The 13,824-nt window shown below is 36.0% G+C and overlaps 2 protein-coding genes across 2 annotated transcripts; one reads left to right on the top strand and one right to left on the bottom strand.

Moving 5' to 3' along the window:
• The first annotated feature begins 4,689 nt into the window (after positions 1–4,689).
• Positions 4,690–6,735, top strand: LOC137711408 (uncharacterized). The gene is made up of 3 exons (XM_068450645.2): positions 4,690–5,159; positions 5,461–5,630; positions 6,278–6,735. The coding sequence occupies exons 1-3, from the start codon at positions 4,841–4,843 to the stop codon at positions 6,377–6,379; spliced, it is 591 nt and encodes a 196-aa protein (XP_068306746.2). The 5' UTR covers positions 4,690–4,840; the 3' UTR covers positions 6,380–6,735.
• A 3,502-nt stretch (positions 6,736–10,237) lies between these two features.
• On the bottom strand, positions 10,238–12,778 carry LOC137711083 (LIM domain-containing protein WLIM1). Its single transcript, XM_068450287.2, has 5 exons — positions 12,417–12,778; positions 11,583–11,679; positions 11,444–11,478; positions 11,218–11,301; positions 10,238–10,708 (listed from the first exon to the last, which is right to left on the bottom strand). Exons 1-5 carry the CDS (start codon positions 12,552–12,554, stop codon positions 10,496–10,498), a joined length of 567 nt encoding a protein of 188 aa, XP_068306388.2. The 5' UTR covers positions 12,555–12,778; the 3' UTR covers positions 10,238–10,495.
• Between the last annotated feature and the right edge of the window lie 1,046 nt (positions 12,779–13,824).

Below are 13,824 nucleotides of genomic sequence, written 5' to 3'. Positions count from 1 at the left end.
CTTTGTGTGTGTATATGTATATATTATATATATGGATTTGGTTTGGTTTGGTTATAATATGTTGATCAATATCTTTCATATAATGTTTACGATCTAGGACACAGAAGAACCAACTTGATGAAAATTTTGCATTAGTATGAGATTTAACTAAGATTAAAGCTAAGCAATAATCTTAGTTTGTTAATTATGAGAGATTAAGATCTAGTTACAAGAGTCAAAGTTGTATGATGCTGAATGATTACTGTTTCTCCCCTCCAATTGCACCTATACTAATGTGGGTTTTCCCAGGTAGATGTCCAAGTTTTAATGAATTTCTTGCTGGATTTGCAAGCTTTTACCACTAAATATATGCTTGTTAATCATAATCAGAATACCTCCTCTTGTCATGTGTAGTATTTCAAGATTTTGAAATGTACAATTTGTCACGTGATATCATCTTGATTTCACATGAGATTGGCCAAGCATGTGCACAAATGTAAAACAAGAAAGTGCAAAGAGTAATTTACACCAATAACCGATTTTGATATATTTCCTACTGTTATGGACTTGAATATGTGTAAAAATCTAGGCATTGCATTCGATTATCATAAAATAGTCAAAATATGTGTACAAATCTAGCCATTGCAATTTGATATATATTAACTAAGAGGCGGATATGTGACATCGCTCTTTTTACACAAGTTTTTGTGAGGCCTACTTAATATGTATTTCTTTGACTCAAATCGTTTATTTTTTAGATTTTCTTTCAAAGATCATGTGTATCAAAAATCACCTAAATTTGAAACTATATATGACCGTTGAATTAAGGCTTCAGGGTTCCTTTGTATAACCACATTCGTCAATTTGCTTCCGTACAAATGAAAATGTATTAATAGTTTTGGATTTGTTTAATTTTTTGTAAGGATAATCTTTGAATGACGTTTTAAAAGATAGACATCTGGATCGTTAAAATATATTAGGAAGTGGACTCCACAATAATAGATGTAAAAAATTGTATAAAAAAAATAGTGTCAAGAATACGCCCCCATTAATTAATACTGATGTGAAGCCAAATTAGCAAAAATTTTAGTGATAAAACACTTATTTTTATATTTCCGTTGTCACATCCCAGTCTCGGTTCTGCCGTAGCACGATATTGTCCGCTTTGGGCCCTGGCCACGCCCTCATGGTTTTTGTTTATGGGAACTCACGCAAGAACTTCCTAATGGGTCACCCATCCTGGGATTGCTCTTACCCGAACTCGCTTAACTTCGGAGTTCCAATGAAATCCGAAGCCAGTGAATTCCCAAAAGGCCTCGTGCTATAGGGATGAGAGTACATATAAAGCATAGAGGATCCTTTCCCCTGGACGATGTGGAATCTAACATCCGTTCTTATAACTTCCTTCCGAGAAACAAAAACATTATCTTGCGTAAAAATTAGTTGCAACTAAAAATAATATTAATTTAAAATAATATAGGATTTTGGTGATTAATTTGTAAGACTAAAGTTGCTACAAAAATCATTTTTAAGGCAGAATAGGAGAGACCATATCAATTGCTAGCCATATTTCAGAGACAGAAAAATCAGATAGAGTGGTGGTTCCACTTTTCCTTGATCTTGTAGTATGACTATTGTTTGCTCCTATCAACAACCGAGCATGGAACCTTACAGTGGTCCCGACCCCATTGCAATATCATGGCAATTGGTCAAGCATGGCGAGGTATTTTGAAACACAATTATTTCCCCTAAGCAATCATATGACACAGTGGTTACCTCTAAATCCTAAAAGCTTCAAATAATGCTTGTCAAAATTTTATTAGAAAATAATGAAGAGAACGAATGCATTGTATTACATGCTATTTCTAGATGAAAAATGTTAGGGAGATCATATTTAGTAGATCATATAATGTGACGGATGATGGTTGGATACCTTCTTAATGATTTAAACAAAAAACCCAACCATTAACTACCACATCATATGGTCTTAGATGGTCTCTTAGCATCATCCCTTTGAGGCTCGTTCTTGAAATGTTTAAAGTTTGAATTTTTAATAATGTTTTATTGAAAAAGAAAGTGTCTTGGAGTCTCTTCCTAAGTTTTGATCCCTCCTTACTAATGATATAAAAACAAGAGGTATTGATCAATCTATAAAAATGACATGTTTACGTACTTAAAAATAGTTGAAATAAATATTCCAACTATTTCGGTTTCTGATTTTTCTATGTTTACTTTCTCTATGTTTACTAACACACGTGAAACTAAGACATTTCCAGCATTACAAATTCTTAATTTATACTTGGGGAATATACATTATCTTAAGAATTTTTATCATATAACAATGTATGACATACACTAAACTCCACGATAAATACTGAGATGTATAGTTATATGTTAGGATTTACCTACTCGAGTTCTTTATCGCCACTCTTTCTGACTTCCCTAGTTTAAGCAAATAAACATGGCAGAAGATGAGCATGCGCAGGAGATTGTTTTTCTAATCTGAAGATGTTGCTTTGGTTGGCCGCCATGGAAAGAAAATAAAAAAAAGCAGAAGCAGAAAGCCAGAAGCCAGAGCTTTGGCTACCACTTAAGGGAAGTCCTTTTGTAACGTAAACGGTAAATCACAGCGACCGAAGCCCCGATCCGCTCACATGCATGCGACACGTACTCATGTCACGTGTCTAAAGCTGAGACTTGTCAAACTGTGAATCCAAATAACATGGGATCGTAAGATTGTCTTCCATCCAAACTCCTCCCTTCTCTCTTCCATCCTTTATCATTTTTCTCTTTGTCTTTCTCTCTTTATAAAGACACAAGATGTTAACGTTACTTAATCGTGACCATTTAAATAAGAGGAGAGAGAAAAAAGAGGTTAATCGGAGGAGAGGGAATCCTAGCTACTTCAGCAGCATGACCTATGGGGCCACACCACCTCCCTCAGAGAAACCGCAAAGCTTCTTCACGTTTTTATCCAGGTTTTGTACGAAACCCTAAAAACTGAAACTGGAAACAGTTCTCACGCTTTGTTCTTCTTCTCTTTTGGTCGTGTTTGATGGGCAATGCGAAACAAAACGGCAGCGTCCTGGTCCGGTGGTCTAATGGCTTCTGGTACAGTGTCACGCTAGGCATGAGGGCGTGCAATAATGGAATATAATAAAATGAATTATTATTATTATTGTTTGATGCTGTTTGATATTCATGGGGTCTTTTTCATTTGTGGTCCTATAGAATTATATTAATTTATATGGGGCATGCTATTGGTAGCTTTTAAATTTGTCAATACGTTTTGGAATTGAAAAGTCACAATGTTGGTAGGTCTTAGTTTTCTGATGGAACCATATGTGGATTACAATTTAAGGCCTTCGTTATGAAGTAAAGATTTAACGGTAAAAAATAAAAATAAAATGGAAAAATATATATTCAGTTATTGAGGAAGAAAAATTCGACGTGAATGTTCTCTTGACCATTAGGTGACCAAATGAATAGTCACTTACTTTTGAATTTGATATTAAGGTATAAGAGTACATGTTTACTTAACATAATTGTGAGAAGAGGGAATTGGAAAATGTAGAAATATGAGAGGTAAGATAGTATCCCTACTTCCTAGTTGATATAATTCATTTTTTAAAAGGAGACCAATTGGTGGTTTTGTCACGTCAGTCCATTTTTTAGGGACTGGAAAACCCAACAGAGGCATTTCAACCTCTTCTTGGCCACCATCTTTCACCGGTGAAAAAAATCAAACTCAAGACGTGTCGTGTGGAATACGAGCCTAATATTTGTCCCCAACCACTGGGTCATCTCGTGGTGGTTATAGTTGATATAATTCTTGATTTTTGGTATTTGATTACAAATTTTAAAATGTAAACTCAATTTTTTTTTTTTCAATTCAATATGCTTTTACATGTGAGAAAGTTAAGAAGTGAAATAATTTTCATAGTCATAGTTTAATAAACGCAAGAAACTCGAAAGTCAAAATGATTCTAATTCGTATTTGCTGTAAGCAAACTTGGTCTAAAATAATATTTTTTTATTCTTCATCGCTAAGACGCGAGAGCATATGAAATCGTTTTTATAATCTAGCTCTAATATCATCCTAAAATGTAAATATATAGAACAAAACCAATAATGTAGTGAAACGAGATTTGGGAAGTGAGAATCAAACTTTCAATCAATGTTATTAACGTAAGCATAATATTCTTTGGTTGAAAAAGGAACTAAAACATAATATTCTAAGCCTCGACACAAGTCGATCCTCATGAACAAAAACATAATATTTAATTTTTCCATGACTATTTCATTTTCGGCATGAACAATAAAAATCTAGTAGTGTAGATAATTTTTATGCAATCTAGTAGCATCGATAATACCTAGGAATTTTTTTGACTGTTGCGTGCATTTTTATCAACACAGACGCGTGGGAGAAACATAATGTTGTGATGCTGTTCTTTCATCCGGTGAAGTGGCAGTAACGCCCAAACGTTAGACGACTTGTCGCAGTTGTTAAGCATCTAATTGTTTTTTCAAAGCATCTATTAAGCAACCACCCTCGTACGGTCCAAACTTCTCTTTTGTCCAGCCACCCAATTACATATCTCCACGTCATAGAAAATTGGACCTAAATCACTAAACTAACCCTAATCAGATCTTAATTATCTTTTGGACCTTAATTACAGAAGTAATATAAGCAAGGATATGCAAGGGATGGTAAGTGGATGTTGGTGGGTGGCTATAAAGAGCGTGTTGTAGAGCTCAAACCACCTCCTCTTTCCCCTATCTTCCCTTCCCTTTTCTTCAACTTCACTCTAGAGAGAGAGAGAGAGAGAGAGAGAGAGAGAGAGAGGAACGAGAGGGAGAAATGGGAAATTGTCAGGCAATTGATGCAGCAACACTGGTAGTACAACAGCCAAGTGGGAAGGAAGAGAAGTTCTATGGGGAAGTGAGTGCAAGTGAGATCATGAAGATGAACCCTGGCCACTATGTTGCTCTTCTCATCTCCACCACCTTGTGTCCCTCCAATCCTACCACTGACACTGGTGGTGACCAGAAAGACAAGAATTCGAATCCAAACGACAACAAGAATACGGCTCCTTCGGTTCGAGTGACGCGCATAAAGCTCCTCAGGCCAACCGAATCTCTTGTTCTTGGCAAAGTTTACAGACTCATCGCCACTCAAGGTTTGCACTTTTTGCTCAATTTCCGTAATGATATTCTAAACTATTCTAATCAACGGGGCGGCCTTGACCAACTAAGCCGGCAACTAAGGATTGGTTATGGTTGTGGTTATGATACACTGTCCTTACCAACTAGAGCTGAGGGTGACAAATTGCCATAACCCTTAGTTAAACTGGCACGCTGTCATAAACAACTAGCTTACTTCAAATTCCCGCACTTTGTTAGGTTTAATCTTCTTATTTTTGTACTCACTTATCCTTTTTAATTGTGAGTTTAATTAAATCTGGGTTTTTGGGTTTTTAGAAGTGATGAAGGGATTGTGGGCAAAGAAACAAGGGAAGGTGAAGAGAAATAACAATCATCAGGTGGAAGGAGAGCAGCAGCCACAAGTAGAGAGGGTGATGAGAGAGAAGCAATTTCTGACATCAGGCAGAAGATCTGAGACTTCTGAGCTGCTGGAGAAGGACATCCAGGTAATTAAAATTTGATTTAACAAATTTATCTCCTTGATTATTAATTAGGTCCGTACATCTAATCCCTCTGTCACATTTCGAATAGATTCTCTTTTACAATTGGTGAATCTCTTAATCAACTAGGAGTTGAACACAAAACTTCAAGTTTAGGGTCAAACGCTCTTAATTACTAAACTTAAGCCCCTTCCTTTTAACGGAAGTCGAACACAAAATCTCAGATTTAGAGTTAACGCTCTTAAGCACTGAACTGCAAACTCCTTCCTTTTGAGCTGAGCTTTGATTGTGCTTGAAGTGGTCAATCTCATTTTGTTGATTAATCATGTTTTTAGTAAAAAATAATAATTATTTAGACAAGTTCATAACCAAAGAAGATTCCTTGATTTGTTATATCAGCATAAAATCGGGAAAGAGCATTGAGTTCTCCTCCTGTAACGGCCTAAATCATTAAGTAGATGAATAAATAAACAAAATTATAAAATGCTTTGAAACTTCCTTCAGTACTGTGCTAAATGGATAAACAAATATAATCAATAAATAATTGAAAGAACCAATAAATAAATAAATATTAATTTGGATTAGTTGTGCTGTTAATATACTGATTAAGTGAAAACCACTATCTAATTAATCATGTCAAACATTTTCAACAGGTGAATAACAAACGTGAGAGAGGAGGATACCGACAAAGAACAGCAACAACATCAAGAACGTGGCAGCCCTCATTACACAGCATCTCAGAGGCTGCAAGTTGAGATATCAATTTCTCCTAATCTTCCCACATGACGCGTAAGCGACTCAGCGGAGAAGTAGTGGATCAATCAGTACTCCACCTGCAGAAGATGAAGATCAAAGCTCCCCCTGATGTGCAGCATGAGGAGTTCTTTTGATTTGAAAAACCAGTAGGGCACGTTTAAGAGTGCAGGTAGAAAGGGGTGGTCTTCAGGTGAAGGGATTTGGGTTAAGTTGTGTACAGAAAGGGGTGGAATGTCTAGAATTAATTAGTGAAGAGATTTGTTTTTTTTTAATGAAAGTTTAGTTCAAGAAGAAAATTGCTTTGGTTTGATTTGGTTAATTAATAGTTGTTCAATAAATTTAGTTTACTAGCTCACGAATCATACCTTGCAGATTGCTTTTGAACCAGATTATATAATGGCCAACGGTTCAGAATTTGTTCATATCAAGATTCAAGAGAAAAATTTTAGTGTAACAGATCATTAATCTTGTCTCACTCATTATATCATATCGCATTTAATGAGCGAGATAAGGTGATGGAGATTCATCCCATTACAAGTAAGAATATTTCTCGAATTAAAAGCAGTGATATGATGAGTAAGATTGAATGACGCGACTTTATGAGCGAGAGATAGAGTGATGGAGATTTATCCTTCATTACATGTAAGAATTAATCTCCTCCAAATCAGGCTACGTTTAAGTTTCAGACAACTACCAAATTGTTGTACAAAATTTCAGATAAAGAATTTTGATTCTACGAAAGCTGCTATATCTGTCAAGAAGAGATGGAAAAAGTAAAAATTTTATCATATCGTGCTGCATGCACACAGCCATCATAGTCAGGCTGCAGATCTAGGGATAGTGTAATTATATCCATGTCCCTTATGTTTCATATAATTACCCGAAAGCTTACTTATTCCTGGACCAGGTGTACACGTCCTCCATACCTCTACGTTATATCTCACTTCTCACGTGATTCACGTAAAGAGCAAAATAAAATATTGTACTTTTTTTCACGTAACTTAAGTAAGGAGTGAAATAAAAACATGTCACGTCGTATATAACACGCGACAAATATATATACTTTGTCACAAGTGAGTCATACTCCCTAATTATACTAAAATTAAGATGTTTAAAGGGAAGAAATATCTCAGCATCCAACTGCAGAAAATATTCTCAATCAGCAAAACAAAACAACAGTAAGCTGCTAGCTATATAAGGTTGCAAAGTTAGCTTTAATCATCAAAAGCCCGTACTTTTTGACATCTTCTAACCAATGCAAACGCAAACGCAAACGCAAACGCAAAGGTAAAAAGGAAACTTCCCAACAAAACAACATCATTGATTTGATTCCTCATCTTTTTGCCATTCGTTGTATCAGAGCAAGACAGACCAAAAATAACAAAGCAAAAGACGGCTTTTCGCTTTTCCTTTTTATTTTTATTTTATTTTAAATTTATTTGCTCCACTTCGTTCACACGAAGAGCTTTTGAAGTAGGACAAGACAATTGCAAACAGCTCACACGAGGCTGCTTTTGCTTAGGCATGCAACTTACTCTCTCAGTTGGTTATTTATGCAATTTTTAATGATTCTGGGGTCCTCAGATTATTCCATGAAATAAGTGAAATCCCACTTCTGATGTGGGACGGACTTCATGCGTTTGCCATTGTTGCCCACTTCCTCAATATGCCATGCATATTGTTGGGTTGCTTAATCTAGGCTATCCCTTTTTCTCTTAGGTTGCATCTGTTCCTAATTTATCAGGAATATTGTTGGGTTGCTTAATCTAGGCTATCCCCTTTTTGAACAGATGCAAGCGGTTTTCGTAACCAACCCTTTAAAGAACACTCAAGGATGGAGCCACTAAGTTTTTTTGATGAAAAAAAAAAGTTGAATATGCTGGTGGCATTAGCAAGGTGTATCATTAGTTTACTTGCTTTTGACATTAGCATTAACTCTTTAATAGCTACTGCCAAAGTTGAAAGAGCATTTTTGATCATGAAATTTCTGAAGAATTGAATAAGAAATCAGATGAGAGATCAATGTATGAATGATAACATGATTATATATTTTTATATAAAAAAAAGAGATATTTGATGGTAATGGTAATGAAGTTGTAATGCAATGCTTTCAAAACATGAAAATGCGTCGAGAGATATTGTAATATGTTGTATGAAAAATCTTATAGATAAGTATTTTGTTTTGTAAATTCTTTAACTTCTTAATTTGTGACGACGTTGTTTGAAAATGCTCCTATCCAAACAAATCTATGACTTCTTCCCTGAGAACACTTTGAGTTCTTTCTAAATATACCTTAATTACTTCTCACTATCTCTTTTAGCTGCATCCAGTTACTTCATTTCAAAGAGACTTAATCTACAATTATTTTTTATTTTTTCAAAATGGTTGCAGAGATACTTTTCGTTATATATAAGACGGAGTGAGAGAGAACCCTCTGGGGCATTCATCTTTCTTGCGAAACCAGCATGCACCAGCATAGGAGCAGGTTCTCCAAACATTTAATTTGTGTGCGTACCAAGGAAAAATTGACTTTTTGGGGGAAAAAGTGGGGCAAGCCCATGACAATCAACAAAAGTTGTTGGCCTAGAGGGCCATCACAAACTGTTTGAGGAGAAATTTATCATTGTGATTGGAATACGAGTGGTATATCACGTGTTTTTATATAAGTGGTTGAAAATTTTAATATTTAAGTTGTTAACTTTTAAACACATATGTCTCACCATTTGTACAGTGACACGTGTGTACCATCATGTGTTCCGGTCACACTAAAAAGTCTCTCATGTTTGAGGCATGTCTTTTGTTTAGGAAGATCTCTCCAATAACACCATCAATTTAGGAAATTCACAAAATTAACTGAGAAACGATAATTACACATTGTCTTCTCGTTTCAATTTAATGGAAAAAAATAACGAGAAATGCGCAGGAGGAAAAAAAAGTGTGTGGTTATCATTTTTCAACCAATAATAATAGCTTATTGATGTGTTAGTTGTATGATATCCTGACTATACGAGACTATTTGCTATTAGTATATTGGGGGAACATCGACAATATCCACATCATATGTAGATGATCTTCATACAAATTACGGTGATACTGTTTTCTACTATAATGATGCTATTTGAAAATATTCCTACTATAATAGTGTAATTGAGAGAGATTTTTCAATGTGTCGTGACCACGCCCAGTCACCAAGTGTCATAATACGAGTGGTTGAAAATATTTTTTTTCTAATATCAAATCACTTGTATTATGACACTTGTGTACGGGGAGTTCCCGGCACACTAAATTTTTTTCCATTATTTGAGATGATATGTAAGATGTATATCCAATTGAATTAGAATAAGTGCTGAATAAACCCTTCAACAGTGTTTGGTAATGACAACAAAATGAGACGTTCGATTTTTAAGTTGTAGCAAGGATATGTTTAAAGAGGCATCATCATCAACTATCAATTCCGAGGGTCCGGCTGCCCAAAATTCCACACTTCAAATAATTCTTGCATTTAGTGTTCTTTTTCAAAATACAAGCAATAATCTAGTTTAAACTAATTTAAATTGTGAGAGTAAGTTTTGAAAATTTGAACTCGGATGTATAGGAGAAAGCACATCCGCTCTATCCAATATGCACGTCTGCAACATTTAGTTTTCAATCAATTTTTCAAGTCTTCGCTGTTTGGAACTGAAGAAACCAACCAGCCCTTTATGCAGAATACAAATACATGGCTCCTATTGGCAAGTCCATCAACTTCTACATTGAAGAAGGATGTATATATATACTAAGAAATTTAAGATGAGGTGACAGAAAGTTGGATTTCTTAGGCAAGGATGAGGATGAAAGATATACCATGTATAAGAAATTACGGCCAATCGCTATTCTATTCGAAAACTATGCATTAACTTGCAGTATATCATCCATTCAAACTCAAACTCAAACTCAAAAATTTGCAACAATGCAGCAATACAAATTTTTGTACCCGAAAGTGCAACACATTACATAGAAATAGAAAAAAACAGAACCCGAATAGATCTTCTTGTACATGCTACAAGTCGGACTCTTGCTCGGAAACTCCGCTGTGAGAGTGATCAGTCTCAGTGTGAAAGTTTTGATAGAATTACTAAGCCTCTGCGTCTGTATTCTCAGTCACCTCTTTAACTTCGTCATGCTTGCTAAGCTGGCTGAAGTTTCCCTTCTCCTTGAAGAGTTGGCTATGGTGATGCCTGCAGTAGAGACGATGCTCATGAGCTACATAGTTTGATGGACTGATCACACAGCCTCCATGACTGCACCTGAAGCAAGGTTTATGGTATGATGTGCCGTCAACAGCCACCTGGAACACGAAATAAGCAGGTTATAGAATGCAGGATTCTACAATGTCACAGGGACGGAGCCAGAAATTTCTTCTAGCGGGGGCAACCAAAAACAACTAAGAAAACCTTATTATAGTATGGTTATACGCAGCAAGAATACTCATCCGAGCCGCAGGAACATGTACATACAGAATACGAGAATTTTGATATTAAGGATGGTTTCAAATGATGATGTATCACAATTCCAATGTTACAAAAATTTCAATATAGTAGTGGAAAGTGGCAAAGTGATGAGAAAAATATAAGCACATGATAGGCGAGAGAGGGTTTTCTCGGTTTGAATGACAGAACAAGAGCACTATTGCTCATATAATATTTGATATGGAGTATAAGTAGAATCACACCGTCTATATATTAATAATGCATATTAACATCGGCAATTGTTTCTATGGGAAAGGGACAGATCCAAGAGAGCTGACATATAGTTTGGATTGAGGAAGCTCATCAATATGTTGAAATAGAAATCTACCTTTTCGATGGGGTAAACTGTTTTCTGGCAAGCAACACACTTATCTTGAGTACCAGCAAATAAGTTCGAAACTTTACTGTTGGTCTGTGTACTGGAAATAGTTAGCGTAAATATAAAAACTTCTACAAAGAAGGGTTAAATCCCATAAATAAATTACTTTTTTTCAATTAACTTGAAAAATTCTATGAAGGAAAACGCAAAAGAGTTAGCAAGTGAAGGCAGGTACCTGATCGGATCTTTCTCGAACAGTTTTTGGTATACCTAGAAAACAATAATAGGGAGAAAACATAATCCAACATTACAAATTAGCCAGAAGTTATAAGCATACGAAAATATGTGTTAAGACAAGTTGAGCAGCTTATCACCTTCAAAACTTTTATCCAAGCTGCCAGTCATCTTAAATAGCTGATCAAAGTGAGGCTTGCAATATAAAACACCCTCAAAAGAGGAATAGTTACTGAGCTGCACAGACAGAAGTAAATAAGGATAAACGTATCAGACATATCGTAAATATCACACCTACAACAAGAGAAACAGAGTTAAACTTTTCCATTTTTAAAAGATCAAACATTCACACAGAATTCAATGTGACAAGCAGGTGCCTTGTTTCTGAACTCGATTTCAAAAACTCCGTTTTTGGGAACCTATATGACAATTCGGAAACCTAGAAGACATCATGGATTCATGGTTGGCAATCTAGTAAGCACATTGCTACCAACATTCAATGCTAAGGTAAAAATTGCAGAATAGTTGTTTCCCTTAGCTTGATACTCAATACCTTCTGTGTTTTGAACAAGTATTTCGGCCTTACAGTTATGAAATATTGGCTTGATTACAATTATGAACAAGTTCTTGATCAAGTTTAATTTGGAGGGTAAAATTGATACTGGGGTGAATTACCATATCAAACTCAAAATTCAAAATCAATCTTACTTTCTACCAACAGAGAAAGCACTTTCTCAAATGTGTAGAATTTAGGAAAAAGCACTTCAAGAACAGAGTCAATGCAGGTAAATTTCAGATGAATCAAATGTAGAGATCTCAATCCTTAACACAGCATTGCAAGACACAAAATTACAATTCAATCCCCAATGGATCTATGCCCACATCCAAAGATCAGCCAATTGCTTGTGCTAACCAGCACTCTAAGCAGCTAAATAGCTTCTTTTATTTATCAAACAAGTCCATCGTATGTATACCTTGAGGGTGCCCTTGCAGTGGTGGCATCTGAAGCAAGCCTTGTGGTAGACTTTGTTGTCAGCAGTGAGCTGATCAACCAAGTAGACTGTCTTCTCACACGCTTTGCACTTCTGGGTCGTCCCTGCAAATGTTGCCATCCCCCCCCCTCCACCCCAAAAAAAAAAAACACACCCAATAATCTTCTCTTCCCACCACCAATCCAAATTTCAAAATTCTCTCTCAAGACACAAACTTTTTCAGACCCACTGCCCAAAAAACTTTCCTTTTCTCTCTCTCCTCTCACTTTCTCTCTCTTTCAGTTTTTGAGTCCAACGTTTACAGCTCAGTCATACACACAGGAAAAATGTGGAAATGGCTTGTGATGGTGATGGCTTTATATTTTTGAACTTGGCCCAATCATATATTTGGTAGCTGGACACTCTTAGGGGTAGTTTGGTAAATATCCATCTAAGGTTATGAATCATGATGAATTTGGCTCCACCAAACCAAACTCCAAGCAAACTGACCTTTTGTCCTCATTTGGGACACGTGTCCTTCTGTCGGGTGTGGAAAACAATAGTTTAGCACACAGATTCGATTTTCGACCATATCCCGGTCTCTCTGTCGTAACTCGCGCGCCTAATTTACATGCAAGATCAAAGTGATTTTGTTCCTTTTTAGCCAAAGCATTGGTGAGATTTTTTCTTCTTACAAAACAAACAAACAAACAAAAGAAAGAAGGTGAAGGGGATTGAGGTCTCCGTCGATCCTGGTTTGCTTTTTTTTGTAATTTGAGATCCTTCAAAAGAGGCATCTGAGGAGATCCGTCGAGTTTTACTTGATTTGGTTTCGGTTTGGGTTTTTATTGTTCATTCTCTTACTTGGATTTTTTTGCATTTGGTACTAGTTAGGAACTTAGGTGGATACAAAATTCCAGATTTGGGATTTTGGCATTTTGGTTCTAGTTAGGAATTTCTGCATTTTGGTTCTAGATTTTAGATTTTCTGCCTTCTGAAAATTCTGCATTAGGTTTTTCAATTGGACCATGAAATGGACTCGTGGACCTGTTGGAACCATCCCGTTTCAAACGGTCCGCTTCCATTTTTTAAAATGTGACTACTAACCCCGTCTCATCCCGTTTTATTTCCAAATGGTTATAGTTTGGTTCCACTAAATTTGGACATGGCCTGACCTGTGCCCCCTAGTATGAATAGTTTTCAGATTTTTTTTTCTCACAAGTCAAACTCAAATAAAAGGGACCAAATTATGAGAACTAAGTAGAAGTGCAGATGTTATAGAACAAGAAATGACAGAATGGGTCCGAACAAGTGGTTAGTGCCCTAAACTGCTATGGTATATATTTCTTCCAACTCAACCATCTGAAGTCGCTTCGTACTTTAAAAGGTGGTTAGCCTATTGTATTGGTAC

This window comes from Pyrus communis, chromosome 6 (genome assembly GCF_041283825.1).
Source record: "Pyrus communis isolate YQ-2024b chromosome 6, ASM4128382v1, whole genome shotgun sequence".
Classification (NCBI taxonomy): domain Eukaryota; kingdom Viridiplantae; phylum Streptophyta; class Magnoliopsida; order Rosales; family Rosaceae; genus Pyrus; species Pyrus communis.
Note: the sequence above shows the minus strand (reverse complement) of the source record. Positions and strands in the feature narration are given on the sequence as shown.